Source organism: Chanodichthys erythropterus, chromosome 14, assembly GCF_024489055.1.
Source record: "Chanodichthys erythropterus isolate Z2021 chromosome 14, ASM2448905v1, whole genome shotgun sequence".
NCBI classification, from domain to species: Eukaryota; Metazoa; Chordata; class Actinopteri; order Cypriniformes; family Xenocyprididae; genus Chanodichthys; species Chanodichthys erythropterus.
In genome coordinates, this window is record NC_090234.1 from 22,359,465 (window position 1) to 22,378,416 (window position 18,952).

General features: G+C 36.9%; 1 protein-coding gene across 5 annotated transcripts in view; it reads left to right on the top strand.

Annotated features, from left to right (window-relative positions):
• Nucleotides 1-18,952, top strand: part of LOC137035925 (telomerase protein component 1-like) — a 39,330-nt gene that overhangs the window by 11,261 nt on the left and 9,117 nt on the right. For 4 of the 5 annotated variants that reach the window (XR_010897128.1, XM_067409742.1, XM_067409745.1 and 1 more), the window contains 29 exons: nt 34-253; nt 385-537; nt 935-1,015; nt 1,090-1,211; nt 1,318-1,395; nt 3,367-3,513; nt 3,708-3,999; nt 5,933-6,054; nt 6,223-6,336; nt 6,422-6,539; nt 7,977-8,162; nt 8,287-8,471; nt 8,547-8,688; nt 9,501-9,680; nt 9,775-9,867; nt 10,909-11,041; nt 11,462-11,621; nt 11,703-11,836; nt 15,181-15,269; nt 15,369-15,483; nt 15,577-15,606; nt 15,754-15,961; nt 16,493-16,628; nt 16,724-16,848; nt 16,940-17,039; nt 17,130-17,285; nt 17,360-17,572; nt 17,682-17,738; nt 18,739-18,880. Coding sequence is in view for 4 of the 5 variants with exons in the window: in XM_067409742.1 (XP_067265843.1) it covers nt 34-253; nt 385-537; nt 935-1,015; nt 1,090-1,211; nt 1,318-1,395; nt 3,367-3,513; nt 3,708-3,999; nt 5,933-6,054; nt 6,223-6,336; nt 6,422-6,539; nt 7,977-8,162; nt 8,287-8,471; nt 8,547-8,688; nt 9,501-9,680; nt 9,775-9,867; nt 10,909-11,041; nt 11,462-11,621; nt 11,703-11,836; nt 15,181-15,269; nt 15,369-15,483; nt 15,577-15,606; nt 15,754-15,961; nt 16,493-16,628; nt 16,724-16,848; nt 16,940-17,039; nt 17,130-17,285; nt 17,360-17,572; nt 17,682-17,738; nt 18,739-18,880 (4,031 nt within the window). In the remaining variant the exon portion in view is untranslated. The remainder of the gene's footprint in view (nt 1-33; nt 254-384; nt 538-934; nt 1,016-1,089; nt 1,212-1,317; nt 1,396-3,366; nt 3,514-3,707; nt 4,000-5,932; nt 6,055-6,222; nt 6,337-6,421; nt 6,540-7,976; nt 8,163-8,286; nt 8,472-8,546; nt 8,689-9,500; nt 9,681-9,774; nt 9,868-10,908; nt 11,042-11,461; nt 11,622-11,702; nt 11,837-15,180; nt 15,270-15,368; nt 15,484-15,576; nt 15,607-15,753; nt 15,962-16,492; nt 16,629-16,723; nt 16,849-16,939; nt 17,040-17,129; nt 17,286-17,359; nt 17,573-17,681; nt 17,739-18,738; nt 18,881-18,952) is intronic. The other variant, XM_067409744.1, reaches the window with a different exon arrangement.

Consider the following 18,952-nt stretch of genomic DNA (forward strand, 5'->3'; position numbering starts at 1 on the left):
TTTTTTTTTTTTTTTTGTAATGTAATTTGTTAGTCAGAGACTGTACACTCAGGAGCTTCTGAAGAAGTACTGCTGTGCTTTGGAGGAAGCTGTGCAGATCTCCTGCAAGCACAACATCCCCCCTCTCCCTGGACGCACCCTTGTGATCTGTAATGCTACTTTTTCAGAGGATCGCAACTGGAGTGGCGCAGAGGACGTCTGCTTGCCCCCTGAAAGCACCGATAACATTGACAATAGTAAACTCCCAGCATCGGTCAGATATGAACATTTGTGACTGTGGATTTATATTTTTGTGTTACATGTTGTATAAATGATGACAATTATTATTTAGGCTTCTAGTCAAAATTAAACATATTGTGAATTATTTTTCATTTGCTTTTGTAGGTACAGGAAGCAGCACTGCTTTTATGCATGATGATTAACTACTGCAGTGAAGATTCCCAAGTCGTACTGCATAGAAAGCATGACTTCCAGGAGTTCAAGTTCAAGTCTGACGTCCTTCTGGATAATGTGAGACAAGCAATGAAGCAAGTAAATGTAAGAAGTTCACTTTTATTGTGTATATACCTTTAGGATCAAAAAATAAAATATAAATAAAAATAAAACGATAAAAGAATATGCATGCATTTTATTTATAAAAATACAACACTAAAAATAAAATCAGTTATTTTAAATCCTACAAGTGAAGTTAGGCATCACAACATTATAATGTACATTATGAAAAATGGATATTCAATTTGAGATTTGCTAAAGATTACTTTGAACACTGTTATTCAATTATTAGTATTTTATTTAATTAGCAAAACACTAATTGTACAATTAAATATTCAATATTGTATAATAACATTAACATTTAATGACATTTTTTGCATGGTTTCGCACCTTTTTGGTGTTTTATCTTTTCTGTCTCTCTGTCCCTCTCTCCCTCTCTTAGGATATAAAAGACTGTGACAGACAATCTGAATTCCCAATGTTCTCTACATTGTTCACTAGGATGACTGAAGAGAAGATAAAGGTGTGAGCCCTTTGAATTCATGGTTATACCAGTTAAAATAAGTGGCATATCTGTTAAAACCTGTTTCCCCACAGCTGGATCGTATAGTTGTGATTGAAAATTGCTACACCAACAGGGATTTGATGGTGGATATTGATAACTATCGGCAAGATACCTACCCTGATGCTGTTGTGATAGAGGTGCTGCTCGGAAAAAGGTACGTTCTGTGAAACTTATTCCTTAAAGCATCTGCTGTTTAGAACAAAAATGTCACAAAATTTGCCATAGTTGCAAATAAATCTTGTATTGTTTGTTTTTAACAGGTGTCCATATATTGAAATGAAATACAGACTGGAATCCAACACTGTACAACTCTGGGGGTTTAGCGAGCAGATCCTGAAGTAAGATCTTTAGCTGATTCCTGTGTTGTACTTATTATATATTCTCTCTTGTTAAAAGATTGAAATGATTTTCTTTTGAAAGAAACAAAAACATGTAATTGAAAGAGCTAGTGTAGTATCTACCAAATATTCAAAATATACACTACTGTTCAAAAGTTTGGAGTTGGTAAGATTTTTTTTTTGTTGTTGTTTTTGAAATTTATTTTTTTAAAATTTTTTTAAAGGTGCCCTAGAATTAAAAATGTAATTTATCTTGGCATAGTTAAATAACAAGAGTTCAGTACATGGAAATGACATACAGTGAGTCTCAAACTCCATTGTTTCCTCCTTCTTATATAAATCTCATTTGTTTAAAAGACCTCTGAAGAACAGGCGAACCTCAACATAACACCGGCTGTTACGTAACAGTCGGGATCATTAATATGTACGCCCCCAATATCAGCTCATGTTCAAGCATTAGACAAGGGCAGGACGTTTGGATGAGCACAGCTGAATCATCAGACTAAGTAAGCAAGCAAGGACGGTATCAAAAAATGGCAGATGGAGCAATAATAACTGACATGATCCATGATATCATGATATTTTTAGTGATATTTGTAAATTGTCTTTCTAAATGTTTCGTTAGAATGTTGCTAATGTACTGTTAAATGTGGTTAAAGTTACCATCGTTTCTTACTGTATTCACGGAAACAAGACTGTCGTTATTTTCGTTTTTTAAACACTTGCAGTCTGTATAATTCATAAACACAACTTCATTCTTTATAAATCTCTCCAACAGTGTGTAATGTTAGCTTTAGCCCATTAGCCATGGAGCACTGTCAAACTCATTCAGAATCAAATGTAAACATCAAAATAAACACTGTACTTATGCGATTAGTCATGCTGCATGACGAACACTTTGTAAAGAACCATTTTGAGGGTTATATTAGCTGTGTGAACTTTGTTTATGCTGTTAAAGGCAAGCGCGAGCTCCGTGGGCGTGGGAACATGAGCATTTAAAGGGGCCGCAGCCTAAATCGGCTCATATTTAATGATGCCCCAAAATAGGCAGTTAAAAAATTAATAAAAAAAAATCTATGGGGTATTTTGAGCTGAAACTTCACAGACACATTCAGGGGACACCTTAGACTTATATTACATCTTTTAAAGACATTCTACGACACCTTTAATGCGTTCATTTTCTGCATCATTACTCCCGTCTTCAGTGTCACATGATCCTTCAGAGATCATTTCTTCTTTTACTTTTAGTTCTTCTTCTTCTTCATCGTCTTTTCTTCTTTTTCGTCCCCTTCATCTTTTCTTCTTGTTTGTCTTGTACTTTTTTTTTGTCTTTTTTACTTCATCTTCATCTTTGTCTTTGTCTTAATCTTTTTCTTTTCTTTTCCTTTGCCTTTATCTCTTTTTTCTTCCTGTTGAAAACAATTGTACTTCTTTTTTTCCCAGGATTCTTTGAATAGAAAGTTCCAGAGAACAACATTTATTTGAGATTTAAATCTTTTGTAACATTAGAAATTACTTCATTGTCTCTTTTGATCAGTTTAATGCATCCTTTCTAAATAAGTGTTCATTTCTTCATTGACCCCAAACTTTTGAATATTGCAATGATATTATATGCTTTTTGTTTCATAAGAGTGTATAATTATTTTAAACTTTAGTTGCAAAAACTGATTTACAGTTAAAGAGTTTAGAGTTAAGTTGAGTTCAAATCAAACTGTCCATTTCAGTGTATCATTTAAGACTGTTATGTTCACAAAAATGTTCATAGAAGCCCCCATCTGGAATTTTAGCTGTTTGCATGTAAATAGAAATGATAAACTTTCTCTTTTTTTGTGTTTGTTTTCTAAACAAGAATGCATTTTACTTTTTGACATTAAACATTCTACATCTTTACAATCTACTCTTGAATCTGTTATGAGAGATAATGTCTGGAGTTGTATCAGATGTTCATTCAGATTTGTTCTTTGAACAAAGGTTTGTCTCTGAGAGAGGCTCCTCAAGGATGCTGCAGCACGTGGAGCACATGGACAGAGTCTATAACATTCCTCCACCACAGTGGCGCAAAACTGAACCTGAGAGAGCTGCAGATGCCATCACACTGCCAGCAACACCAAAGTTCAGGTATGGCCATACAAATAGCCATAAATTACTTGTATTAAACACAATTTACGTCAACCACTTTAAGTCTAAGTTGGGTGGTCGTAGACCAGAATGTATTCCAATGTAGACCAGACTAGATATAAGTACATTGGAAATGAAATGCTAAACAAAATTTGTCCTTGTCAATTCTCTTTTCTTTCTTTCACTCTTCATAGATGGAAAGGTGTGCGAGTGTTCATCTCTTCTACGTTCAGGGACATGCATGCGGAGAGGGATGTTCTTGTGCGTAGTGTGTTTCCAGAGCTCAGAAGGCGGGCAGCGGCACACTATCTCTACCTGCAGGAAGTGGAGCTGCGCTGGGGCATTACGGAGGAGGAGTCTAACCGTGCTGTAGAGCTCTGTCTATTGGAGGTCTGCCGTAGCCAGCTGCTGCTGGGAATTCTTGGGGAGAGATATGGCTTTGTGCCGCCTCGCCCCACCCTACCTGAACTTCCTCATTACAGCTGGGTAATAATTTATTTATTTTATAGATGCTTTTATCAAAAGTGTGATACAGGTGGTTAGTCACATACACTCAGCACATGCAACACAACTTCAAGTTTAAAGGTGCAGTAAGCAATTTCTGAGAAACGCTGTTGAAAGTGGATCGAACCGAGCAGCACAACACACTTCCAGCAGTAGGGGGACAGCAGTAGGGGGCGTGTCCACGCATGGGGGAGGAGAGAGAGTGAGCAAGAATAAGATTTAAGAGACTGTAGAAAGAGAGATGGCTGAGAGACATTACAAAAGAGAAAAGCTCAGAGGAAAATCACTGGAAAAAGAAGGGTTATGACCAGGCAAGAGCTTTATATAGCATTAATGCTATATTGGTTATTGGCTGATATTTATTTTTAATTGATCAGTATTGATTGATATTGGATGTTTAATCATGGTCATTTCACCTAATTTTTACATTTAGATTACCTTTGCCATCATCTAATACTCAAAGTAAATCTTTAAAAACAAAATAGTTTACTAACAGTGTTAAATGTAATGTTTAGCAAATCTCTAAATGAATATTAATTTGTTACTGTACATTATAATGCTGTGATGCCTAGATCCACTTGTAGGTTTAAAATGCTTTTAGTTTTTTGTTTAACTTTTTATTTTGACAAAATAGTATAGAATTTAATTAATTTAGATAAAGCATAGAATTTATCAGTTATCAGCCATAATATTATCACCTTTAACATTATTTGTATCAACCAGAATTTCAATATTGGTTCATCCTTAAATTTCTAATATGTAGGCAAAGCAATATAACGTGACATTGTTTACTGGCTTGAGCTCCTTGTCCTGAAGTTTCAGGAATGGACCCTTCGCTAAGCCCCGCCCTCCTTAGTTACTGTTGCTACGCCTGTCAAGCTTTCACATCTGGCAAGTCATTTACAGTATGTAAGCACCGGTGTCAGACATTTTCAAGGAGATAATTAGTCATTTTTGGCGAAATATAAGCCAAAAGGGACTGCAGTATGCATTCAAGGGATATATCCACGACATAATATGCAACCGATTAGAAAAAAATTAGATCAAAATTGAAGCTAAAGGTCCCAGCGTGAGCAGTAGCCGCCTGACCATTCAGTTGGGAAACACAATTTATTGAGGAAAAGCTTTGTTCATCCACAGCAGGTTAAGTGAAATTTGTGAAAATAACCTAATAATTATAAATCAAACAGCTTATCCATAAGTCTTGTGGAATAAACACAAGACGTTAGCTTGACCACTTTGCAATGATAACATTCTCCCGCTTATATTTTTAGCATGCCAGGCTAACGTAACTCCGTCTTGCCTTTTAATCATTTTATTTCACGTTCAAATATATGCATTATGAACAAAGAACCGTCATTATTTCCAAGCAATGATGTGCTGAGTTAGCTAGCTAGCTAACCTACTCGTCAGATTGTCCTACCCGGGCTTACTGCATATGCATACATCAATATTACATCGTTTTCATGATAAATAACACAAAATTACGGTATATGCATTATTGTAAGAGTATAGGTTTAGTGTTGGGGTAGGTGTAGATGTTAATATAGCCATAGACCACGTTAATATTAGTAACGTTAGCATTTTTCAGATTTAGCTAACGTTACCTACTGTTTCAATAGGAGGTAGCAAAATCTGACAGGGTAGCACAAATTGTCATAACACCGGCATTTCTGCACTTGGGTTTTAGGTTTCGGGAAGGGACAAAAAAAATCCACCACCCCGTCCAAACTTTTAGGGTACCGGGTATCAGGTTAACACAATCCAGAGGCACAATGCTTCGGCATGTTCCCTCCCTCGAAAGCTTGACAGACCTCCCGCGCCTAGTAACGGTTGCTAAACAACGATTGGCCTGTGGCGGTTTTCGGGCGTGGCTTAGCGAAGGGTCAATTGCTTTCTTGCTTCACTCTGCCAGTTGAACTCTGCTTCTGATGGGTTATCCATAACTGAAATGGAGATTCGACAGTTTCAAGCGCTGTATCCAGACTCTGCCCAAAGTCGCATGTTCTTCTACTTCAGATCGCCCAACCTCACCAGGTATGCATTAATTTATCATTTGTCAGCTGATCAAATTCTATAGTTGGCAGACAGCTGACTGTTGTCAGTCAGTTTTGATGTAGACCCTAATGAAATTAAATAGTGGACAACACAAGCTGATGATACAGTATGTCACATCACCTACATTTTGTGTGTCTGTATGTTTAGTTCAGTGCCAGTGGCATGGAGGACAGACTTTGTGGCAGAATCCAAAGAAGCTGAAGCTAAAATGAACAGCCTGAAAACATGGATCCAGAACAACGAGTTTAAAGTGACAGAAAAGTGAGTTCTGTTCATTTGTTTTGCCATGCACAAGTGAGGAATGGCATTGTATTTATCCTTTGTGCCCTGCTTCATATTCTCTTAGTTATCCCTGTGAATGGGGTGGAGTGGTGGATGGAAAGCCCTATGTGAAAGGGCTGGAGGACTTTGGGAGGGCAGTGCTGGAGGATATCTGGAAAGCCATACAGAAGCTGTTTGTGGAGGTCAGAGTCTGATTAAAAGATATGAAAAGAACTGTTTTCATATGCTGCACCTTTATGGGGGTCACTCACAGAAATGATACATCAATTGAAAGATAAAGTTGTTAAACATTGAATAAGGATGATCTGGATAAATAGATTTGAGTCTGCAATTTGATCATTAAAAAAAAAAAAATCTTAGATTAGACTTAAATTCAAATTCGGTACTTACCTAAAGTTAATATATTCTACTTAAATATTGGGATTAGGGTATTCTGCAATCTACTTATTGGGATTATCTACATTATTTGTTAATGAATAGAATTGCCAAAATTTGTTAAATATGCAATTACCAGTCACTTCATAGTCACATGTCTTTATTTCTATAATATCAATTTGGTAGATTATATTTTCTGATTATTTATCAGTGTTTTATTAGATTATTTTTGGATTATCAAATTGTTCATTCTATCTCTATATTTTAACTTCGTTTACACATTTCATAATTTATTTGATTAATTTTTTTCTTGACATATGAGCAGTGCTGGTCCTAGACTTCTGGGGGCCTTAAGCAAACCTTTGTGATGGGGCCTCTGTCAGTCATAAAAACCCCAAACCCCTTAATCTATTCTTTCATAGCAGTTCACAACAGTGAGTTGAAACAGTCAGTTATACCATAAAAATTAAAACTACAAACAATAGGACAAATACATTTGAAAAAAGATGCAAAATGACATAATTTAGCCTACTAATAATAATAGTTAATTAAAATCATATGTATAAAAAAAGCTGCATAATTTTCACCATATGAATTAAATATACATTGATTCTTAATAAAGTTAATAAAGTTATTCAGTGAATGATTCTTTCTTTCTTTCTTTCTTTCTTTCTTTCTTTCTTTCTTTCTTTCTTTCTTTCTTTCTTTCTTTCTTTCTTTCTTTCTTTCTTTCTTTCTTTCTTTCTTTCTTTCTTTCTTTCTTTCTTTCTTTCTTTCTTTCTTTTTTTTTTTGGATTGACATTGAATGACGGCAGCAGGTTTATTAGGCTGCTGTCACTTTATGACCTAATGCACAGATCTAATATACTGACAAGCATTTGATTATCTTCCCAACTGTTTATGTTCACTTAAGACACAACCGACTGCATTTAAGTGAGAACTCGCCAAAACAGGTATTTTGACATATATTTTTGTGTGTATTTGTCCATTTAAGCGCACACCCCAAGCCCAAAGTAGCCTTTACTTGTCTGTGTTTTGCTCGGATTCCGAGCACAGAAAGCCACCTGGGGAACAGTGTCTTTTTCGCAGGTCAATAAACTTTCTTTTTTTTTTTTTTTTCTTGCGTACTTTGCGTATAGGGAGGACTGGCACTGCATATGGGCCCCCATACATCCAAATGCTTTTTTTTCACATTTATTAATTAGTGAAGGGATTTTCAGGATTTTGTTTTTTGTTTTTTGTAGGAAACAGATGAAGATTTGACCTCAGAGATTAAAGAACAGGAAGTCCATCAGGATTCCCAACAGCGGCAGTTTCATGGCAGGGCAAAGCTTATTTCTATGGCAACAGAAAAAGTTCAAGAATGTCAACAAAAAAAAGGAATTCTGATGGTTGAGGGAAAGCCTGGAGAGGGCAAAACTGTTTTCATGGTAACTGTACATTTGTACAGATGGCCATCTATGTCTTCATGTATTCATGCCCAGTGTATAATGAATTACTAGCAGTACACTGTAGTTCATCTAAACAACTCTCTGTATCTTTTGTTTTATTAAGTCTGCCCTGGCCCAGGCACTCAAAACCTCTGTCAAAAACAAGAAAGCCCCTCTTTGTGATGTCATATCCTACTCCACAGATGCTAGCCAGTCAGCTTGCAGTGTTGAGCAGCTGCTTCGCTGTCTTGTTCAGTGGCTGAGGAAAAGAAAAGATGATGTGGAATTGCCTCCAAACTCATCTTATAAGTAAGGAAGAATCTGATGTAACATGCGTTGTCATATGCAAACATATTTCAGAATTATTCTCTTGTTGCATTACAGAGACTTGTTGTCTGAGTTCCACTTGAACTTGAAGGACCTGAACAAAGAGAAGCCACTGGCCTTGCTTGTTGATGGGGCGGACCGTATCCATGACGCTCGAGGTCGGAGGGTGTCAGAATGGATACCACAGCACATCCCTAAGGTGTGAGAGAGAAACCTTTAAACTTAAAGGGGTAGTTCACCTAAAAATGTCGTTCCAAACCTATAAGGCTTTTGTTCATCTTCAAAACACAAGTGAAGATATTTTTAATGAAATCTGAGAAATTTCTCTCTCTCCACCGAAAGTCTATTCACCCAAAACTCTGATGCTTTAAAACATTCATAAAGTGATCATTAAAGAAGAAATCCATATGAGCAGTTTAAGCCAAGTCTTCAAAAGAAACAGGATTGCTTTATATGATGAACACATTTAATTTAGGCTTTTATTGACATATAAACATTGATCAGCGAATATACATAGAGCACTCAAATATGGTATATGGAAGTTCAATCATGCTTGCTTTGATGTGCAGTCAATAGCCGCAGTTCATTACCCTTCAAATTGCGCAAATTGAAATTGCAAGTTGAATGGAAACATCATTTTCGCAAAAAACTCTCATATATCGCAAAACAATTTTAGTTACATAACATCAGTTAATGGAAATGCTGTCATTTTACAATGTTTTTTTATCAGCATTTAGAAGATATTGCAAAAGTTTTGTGCAAATCTGTAATGGAAACCTGTCTAATGTTTATATGTCAATAAACTTTCAAATAGACTGAATAGACATTCAGTGGAGGCAGATTTCATTAAAAATACCTTCATTTGTGTTTCAAAGATAAAGGAAAGTCTTACGGGTTTGGAACAACGTGGAAATGATGACAGAATTTTCATTTTTGGGTCAACTAACACTTCAAATAAATGTAGTTAAAAATGATCTCATTTACCAGTTACTGTGGTCACTGTCCTTTCAGGGTGTCTGTTTGGTCCTGAGTGTTACTTCAGAATCATCCCTACAGAACACTATTTGCAAAAGGAAAGGTGTCGTGTCATTTCCACTGGGGCAATTATCTTTACCTGAGAAGAAGGAGATTGTGCAGAAGCAACTGGTTGGCTTTGGAAAGAAACTGAGCGATTCTGCTTTCAATAACCAGGTGAACTTTGCTTTCTTGCTGTTGGAGTACTATAAGGGAAAATTGAGACCTATTTTTGCATAGCTAGTGAATTAATTGCTGTGTTCCCCTGTAGCTTCAGACACTGCTGATGAAGAAAGGCTCTGGGAGTCCACTCTACCTCCATTTGGCCTGTGAGGAGCTCAGGAATTATGCCTCATTTGAGAAGGTAAATAATTGTTAAATCATTTCTTTTATAGTGATCTACAAAATTGTATTTACCTTTAAAGAGATAGTCCACCAAAAAATGAAAATTATCCCATGATTTACTCAACCTCAAGACATCCGAGGTGTACATAATGAGGTGTATTCTGTATCTTCTTTTAGATTAACACAATTGGATTTATATTAAAAAAAATATCCTGGCTCTTCCAAGCTTTATAATGGTAGTGAATGGGGCTCGAGATTTTGAAGCCCAAAAGTGTCCATCCATCATAAAAGTAACCCATATGGCTCCAGGGGGTTAATAAAGGCCTTCTGAAGTGAAGTGATGGTTGTTTTTTTAAGAAAAATATCCCTATTTAAAGCTTTATAAACTATAATAACCAGCTTCCAGCAAACATCCGTAAACAAGTTGACATACTGTACAGCGGGAGAGTGGCTTCTGACCCAACATAAGACTCGTGATGTAGGAGTAGATTAAGCTTGGGTGAGAGTACCTCTCGCGGATAAAACAAACAGGGCTGGGCGACTCTACTCCTATATCGAAATCCTCCGACATCTCTATTTAAAATTTCTTGTTTTAGACTTCTAATTCATGACCAGAGTTTTGTTTTGCTCTATCCTCTGCGCTTCCACATTTGTCAATAAGTCATATGTTGGGTCAGAGGTTACATTTCCCCCGTAAGTCGACTTGCTTACGGATATTTGCTGGAAGCTGGTTATAATTAAGATATATAAATAAACTTTAAAATAAAGTTTTAAATAAGGATGTTTTTCTTACAAAAACCAATCGCTTCACTTCAGAAGGTCTTTTATTAACCCCCTGGAGCCATATGGATTATTTTTATGATTGGGCTTCAAAATCTCAAACCCCATTCACTGCCATAATAAAGCTTGGAAAATCCAGGATATTTTTTTAATATAACTCCGACTGTGTTTGTCTGAAATGGGGTGAGTAAATCATGGGATAAATTTCAGTTTTGGGTGAACTATCCCTTTAAGAAATGTAAAGTTGAACATGATGCTGATGATGAAATTTGTCATTTAGATGAAGGACAGCCTCCAGTCTCTTCCTCAGTCCCTTGGTGAGCTGGTGCAGCACAGTTTGCGGAGGCTGGAGACTGAATATTGCAGAGCAGGACTGGGATGGGCATTAGCTACTCTTGCTGTCAGCTCCACCGGTACAAGACCTTGTATTTAATTCTAACTTAGTTTGATAAATCAGATGACTTTTTAATATAATCCTTTAGTCTCAGACTAAAATGCATGTTTGAGCTGTTTTAAGTGAAAGCAACTTGCACTGACATATCTTATAATATGTCAGTGCCATCTCAAGATTCACACCAGTAATGTTTTTTGTTTTTTTTTCCCTAAGGTATGTTCATAAAAGCTACTTAAATGTCCTAATTGAACTAAGGCCTAATCCTGGCTTAATCTAGGTCCTGTCTGTGAAACCAAGCCATAGAGTTTTTAATGTAACATTGTTAGAAGCTCAATTGTATGATGTTTCTTTTTTATTTAACAATTTAAATAACTGAATGAGTTAACATTATAAATATTTAAAATAAGTATTTCTCATCTCTAATCTGTTTCTTCGACAGGGCTGCGCGAGAGTGATCTTTACACTATATTAAACATGTGCAATGATTTAAACTCCAGAGGTGGGCTGTTGTCATGGCAGGAGATTCTCCATATCACGAGGCATCCACAGAGCCGTGTTCCTATGGCAATATTCTCTCAGCTGGCACGAACTTTGCACAGGTACAGCACAGTGAAATATATGGACCTAAGAAATAACTTCTATTTTTGACAATTAATTATTTATTCTTATTTGACCGCCAGTCTAATTGGACAGTCTCGCGGTCAGGGGTCAGATGACCTCCTGACTTTGACTCATCCGGAGGTGAGGTCAGCCTTTGAACATCTGTACCTGTCTACTGAGGAGAGTAGAACCAGAAGTCATCTGATAATTGCTGGTAAAACAAGATGCATGCAAATTTTGATGCATTTTATGTGTTTTATACACTAAGATTTTTTTTTATTTATTAATACTTAGAAAGTCAATTAATAATTTTATGCAGTAAGGATGTATTAAATTGATCAAAAGTGATAGTAAAGACTTGGTCCATGAACACTGAGAGCAAGTTGACTCAGTGTGTGCAACCGTATTTATACGCAAGTATGAATATCTATATCTGCAATACACTTCAGCAGATGATTTTCATAGGATACAAGACGAAGGCATTAGCTAACATGACATTAAAACATTACCATAGTTCAAAAATCTGTAATATTGATTTAATAAAAATACACAAACCAACACATTCACACTCGTGAAAGGTTATCTAATTTCTTTGTGAATTTAAATCTTGATTTTTACAAACAGAGGCATCTTGGAAAGCTCATTGATTTTTACTGTGAGTGACAACAGCATCTGAAGTGTTGACCATTCCAAGATGGCGGATGCGTGTCTGGAGTGGTCAAATGTGGCATCCACGTAAACATATCTATGTCCTCCATGACGTGGTTGCTATTTACATCTTATATCATCTGTAAACTCTTGCATTACCAAGGCAAGGACTGACATGTTTGTGTTACATAGGGGTGTAACGGTACACAAAACTCACGGTTCGGTACGTACCTCGGTTTTGAAGTCACGGTTCGGTACAGTTTTCGGTACAGCAGGTGGAGAGAAAACTAAATATAAAATTGCTTTTTTATATTATTAAACAGAGGTTTACTGAACAAATTGTGTTTTTGTCTTTAAATATATTAAATTAAATTAAAACTAAAAGTTTCTTAAGGATAAAAAAAATGATCTCTGCTAATGCTATAAACTATAGGGAGCCCTAACTTGAAAGAAGCCCAAACTATTAGCCTAAATTCAATTGCTTTTTATTTTTAGATAAAATAATCAACACTCAAATAACAAATTGTATGCAAACCTGTAAGCTGCACCTAAGGCAGTTTTTGCATTAACTTCTAAATGTTTTTACTCCAATTCGTTGTTGAAATATAATCATTTCTACACAGTGGCTGTTATTTTAACATCAGATTTATTTAAACATACATTAAATAGCCTAATCAGGATATCACTAAAAGATTAAGTAAAATAATGAATATATTGGCTAATACAGTGCATATATTAAGCGAAAGAGTTCATTTTTCTAGCGAACTAACAAGCTGTGAACACTGAATGGCTTTTCTGAGGTAAATGCATCATGACATATTGTTGAATACGGACGCTTTCATTGATGTCTTTCCACCGTTGAAACACTGAATGAGCGATTACATGAGATATGACCGTTTCAGTAAGTTGTACAGAATCTTGCAACATACCTTCAGATGTTCTTTCATGTTTATTCTGTAACTAGTATTAAGGAGGAAGAGATGAACACATTCACTTGCGCTCCGCGCTCGCGCTGCCGGTTGAACTGCCTGTACAGTGATCTGTCACCCCACATCAAAGCACTTCAAAATGGCATTTTCTGTTTAAACTTCATGAAGGATGACACTTTGTTTCTTATCGAAAGTAACAAAACGCAGAGCTTATTGCGGTTATTAGTGGTGAATATTGGTTGCAATGTAATGCTTCGGTACACACGTGCACCGTACCGAAAGCCCTGTACCGAAACGGTTCGGTACAAATACGTGTACCGTTACACCCCTGGTGTTACATTACAAAGAGTGGCATTATCAGACCCACAGTGGAAAACGAAACCATATCCGTGCCAGCTGGGCTGGATCAGCATGGAATGGAACGGTTAAACAATGAGAACGGTTTGGCCCGACAGTGGAAAAGCAGCTATTTCAGAATATATTAAATTAGAAAACAGTTCTTTTAAATTGTAATATTCCACAGTATTATTGTTTTACTGTATTTTTGATAAGTGCATACTTGGTGAGCATATGAGACTTCTTTCAAAAACATACCGACCCAGCTTCGAGCGCTTAGTGCTAAAATCCTGTCGTTAAATTATCCAAGGATTAGCATTCTCTCCTAAATGTGATTGGGCAGACCAAACCACAAGTCATAGAGACTTGAAACTTTGAGGGCTGGTAGTACTTACACTATCTACAATGGCACCAAGGCTCACCCAACCAACCTGATAGGGGCACTACAGCGGTGAAAAGTATGAAATCACTCAGAACTCCTAAACCGTTAGGCATAGGCTCAAAGATGGACAAAATGCATGCCTCGGATTTGATCGCAAAATTTTCGGGTATTTTTTGAGAAACCTACTTTTGTGAACTAGTCCTAGATTTTTGGCCCGATTGGAACCTAATGAGTGCAGCAGAATCTTATTGTCAATAATTAAAAAAAAAAAAAGTTGAAATTTCGATTCATGGTCCCTAAGGGCCCCAAAATACGGAATGAAACGGAATGAGATATTTTCACCAAACTCAGCACACCTATGTAAGAACTCATTCTGTGGTTGCATGAAAAAGCATGTGGTGACTGGCCACTTGGTGGTGCTATAACAGGAAAAAGACAGGAAAATGGCTATAACTACATCATCCTTTATCTGATTGACTTGAAAATTGGCGTACAGCGTCTTTGTCCCAGGCGCCATGATTGTCTCTGAGGATATTGATGTATCTCAAAAACATGTCCGCCAACGGAGGTCGATCGGAATGAAACTCGCTGGGCCTGTTTGACTAGAACAGGGGTGGGCAAACTCAGTCCTGGAGGGCCACTTCCCTGCATAGTTTAGCTCCAACCCTGATAAACCTGCCTGGAGTTTTCTAGTAATCCTGAAGACATTGATTAGCTGGTTCAGGTGTGTTTGATTAGGGTTGGAGCTAAACTCTGCAGGCAGTGGCCCTCCAGGACCGAGTTTGCCCACCCCTGCCCTAGAGGCCTGTGAGAAATTCTAAAGAAATTGGCCACCGGGGGGGCGTCTTCACGGTTTTTACACGTGTAAAGGATTGTGTATGGCACGATTTTTCACACAGGGCCACGACATTCATACCACATGGTAGAACTCCTCGTTCTGAGCAACTTTACCTCTATGACTGCCGCTGTCCTTTGAATTGTTCGTTAAATAATGGAGATTATTTCAAAAACCAACATTGTCCTAGGTTTTTGACTCAGCCTCGGTAACTGTTAAAAAGCTTTATAAACCATATATTTCCTGTGCTAAATTACCTGTATTGGCTGTAAATGGTCTTTTCCATCTATGATCAAGATGGTTACAGGCTTGCTAATTAAAACATTTTACCTTTATTAATTTGCTTAAAGGCCTTAAAGCTCTTGAACCCCTATAATTGCTGCTCGCAGCTATATTATATATTTGTTTCTATATAACTTTTTTCCCAGCTCACCTTTGGGTGCGGTCAAATCCTCAGGGGAAGGACACATTTCTTCACTCTGACGCTGATATTCTGTCTCATCTCCCTGTTCACCTGGTCAGTGTCCCCCTACTCTCTTGTTTGATCTTTCAGCTTCAGTGTCTAATGTGAGGTTACTAAACTCATAAGATATGTCTATTCTCTCTCTCCGATCAGATGGGCAGTAATCAGTGGGAGCCTTTGTGTTTTCTTTTATCGAGTTACTACTTCCTGTATGCAAATGTGAGGCATGGACTTCTTCACCAACTTCTGGAGACCTACATTTTGTTCAGTAAAGCCTGATGTTTTGTATTATTACATTTTTCTTTTTTCCTGCTTAGTTCACAGGTTCTCATATTGATTGTTTTTCATTTTATCCATTTAGCCAAAAAATATGGAACCAAAAAATTCACAGGTATTTTACTACTATATTATGCTATTGGTATGAATATGAAAACCCAACTAGACTGATATTATTAAGGACTCAGAATAGATGTGTACTGAAACTTCAAATTATAGTTTTTGCAGTAAACCTATACCAAATTCATGTGTGTTTTTCCAGGTAACCTGAGGAATTTTGAAGACTGTCTCATTTTTCTGAAGCGACACAGCTTCCTCCTCTCCCATTGGCCTGCTCTCTTTGTACAAACAGCTCTTAATGAACCATGTGACAGCTCTGCACATTTGTGGGCTGAAAGCATGACAAGAAATGGAGGGGTGCATGCTGTAAAATGGCTAAACTTCACAGATGCAGCAAAAAAAGAAGTCAGGTACTAATATTGTGTATGATTAATAGTATATTATTCTCATATTCTGAGTTTAACCATTCAGTTCTAAGTCCAGATTAATGCTGGCTGACCTATAAAAACACAGTTGGGTTTCTGCATGTCTTAAAAGGTCTTAAAGTCTTAATTTGCCTTTACACAAATTAAGGCCTTAAAATGTATGCATATCTGTTGGAGTTTATTTTTTAAACTCTAAAGTGCTGCTAATACAACTCATTGTGCTTCTTAGAAATTTACATTTAAAGAACATATACATATTTTGTTCCCTTCAATTTTCTTTACTTGAAGAAAAGTAAAAGGTACTTTTCTCTACTTAAAAAGGTCTTTTAAAAAGTCTTAAATTTACCTTCATAAAATGTGCAGAAACCATACACTTATACATCTTTTAATTTTTTTTTTTTTTTTTAAATCCTAAAATTTAATGATGTGGTTTCAGACTTCCTGGACACCATTGTGTGCAAAGGCTGTTTATCTAGATATTTTCTATGCATTTTAATATTGTTTTTTTCTGCTCAGTGAGCTGATTTCCACCTTCCGCTCTGAGCCAAGTTGTGTGGTGTTGAGTCCTGATGGAAAACTTGTAGCATTGGGAACCGATGAGGGAACACTTCACTTTCTGCATACAGAGACTGGACAGGTAACAGTTCTAAATGTAAACAAACATACATCTACTATGATTTTTGGCATTTTTAGGATAATTCAGTGGACATCACAATTTAATGTTTTTCCATTACTTTTTTCAAACAGGAAGTGAAGTCATTAATGAGCAGTGCCGATGGCATCTCTGGATGTATCTTCCTTGGGGAGGAGCTTCTGGCAACAACCTCGTTTGATGGGCAGGTGGAGGTGTGGGATGTTGCGAGTGGTTGCAGGTATTTTATGTTTTTTCAGCTCATATGTACAGTTTAAAAAAAAAACAATGAACCAAAGTTAGAAACCTGTGCAAAATTTTCTGTCACTAAGAACTGCCCACATGAATGCCCACTCCAACAAGATCACAGGATGTGATGTCAGTCCAGACAAAAAACTCTTTGCTACCGTCTCATTAGACTTAAACTTGAAGGTAAAACCAAGAAAGAAATGATCTTAAATCTGAACTAAGTGTGGTGTTGTACTGTTCTGAAATATTCATCATTTATGTGGCCATGCTCAGGTGTGGTCAGTGCAGAAGAGCTCAGAGGTGGCCTCTCTCATTAATCCCTCCCCTCTGAACTGTGTGAACTTTGACCTTGAGGGCCAACTCTTAGCAGTGGGCTGCTGGGATGGAGCTGTTCGCTTGTGGAACTGGCTTGAACAGAAAAATGTTATGGTGAGAAATGACTCCAAAGATGTGTTACCATGCCTGCTACACTAAAACTTAATTTCCCCCTTTAACTTTTACAGACTCTGTTAGGTCATCAGAGTTCAGTGCGGAGTCTGTCTTTCTCTCCCTGCTCCTCCATATTGTGCTCGGGCTGTCTGTCAGGAGAAGTGCGGCTCTGGTCAGTGGCAGCAGCTGCTTGTGTGGGCAGTTATCATGCTCACCGCGGCTCCACGCAGTCACTAAACTTTCTGCAGGGAGGAAACCTTTTGCTGAGCGCTGGACATGACAGAGTGGTGAGGAATATGATCTTACAATCTTAATTTTCATTTGTTAGATTTTTTTTGCACTCTAACAGGCATCCTGAAATACTCAGTATTTTATTTATTTATTTATTTTTTCTAGGTTAATGTGTGGTCTGGTGGTCTAGGGCGATCCGTTGCTGTACTGGGAGAGGAAAAGGTACTTTCATGTTCTTAAATTAGAATTGCTATTTATAATAAGTAGTTTATAAGCAGTATAAATACTATAATATGTATTAAATATAACAATTTATTCAGCCTGAACTGCTTGATATACAAACCCCAAACCTGCCCGAAGGTGTGCTATCTGCTGGTTTTTGTAAACTTGTATACCTGAATATGTTTAAATGATAGTTAATTTAACTTTTTAGTTTAGTGTGAATTTAATATTTAATTAATTTTTAATTTAGGGGCCTTTTTTTTTAGCAAATAGCGATAAATGTGATCAAATTAATCATGAAATTGGATTATATTCTATGTTCTTCTTATTACAGTGGGTATGGAAAGTATTCAGACCCCCTTAAATTTTTTTGTAACCTTGGCCAGATCTGTGCCTTGCCACAATTCTGTCTCTGAGCTCTTCAGGCAGTTCCTTTGACCTCATGATTCTCATTTGCTCTGACATGCACTGTGAGCTGTAAGGTCTTATATAGACAGGTGTGTGGCTTTCCTAATCAAGTCCAATCAGTATAATCAAACACAGCTGGACTCAAATGAAGGTGTAGAACCACCTCAAGGACGATCAGAAGAAATGGACAGCACCTGAGTTAAATATATGAGTGTCACAGCAAAGGGTCTGAATACTTAGGACCATGTGATATTTCAGTTTTTCTTTTTTAAATAAATCTGCAAAAATGTCAACAATTCTATGTTTTCCTGTCAATATGGGGTGCTGTGTGTACATTAATGAGGAAAAAAAAACCTTAAAGGATTTTAGCAAATGGCTGCAATATAACAAAGTGTGAAAAATTTAAGGGGGTCTGAATACTTTCCGTACCCACTGTATATGTATCTCAATAATGTATCTCACATCTAGTAAACCAACTATAGCACTCTTTACACTGCAAAGACTGTCACATATTGATTCTCATGCACAGCCGAAGCAGCTCTGATTTATATATGCTAAACCAGACATGATATTAATGAATTATTATTTGCAGGTACCAGTATTGCAGCAGCAAGTAAAGCGTACCAGATGTGGAAATGAAGATGAAGCTAATGCTCTGTGTGTGGTTGTGGCCAGTGGGTATGCCACTGTGGGTTACCATGGAGATGGCATCAAAATGTTCAATTTGAAGTCAGGTAAATAAATATTTGCATCCAGCATTTACAAATGTGCTCATCCAGAAATACTGAGCTCACATTTATAACTGC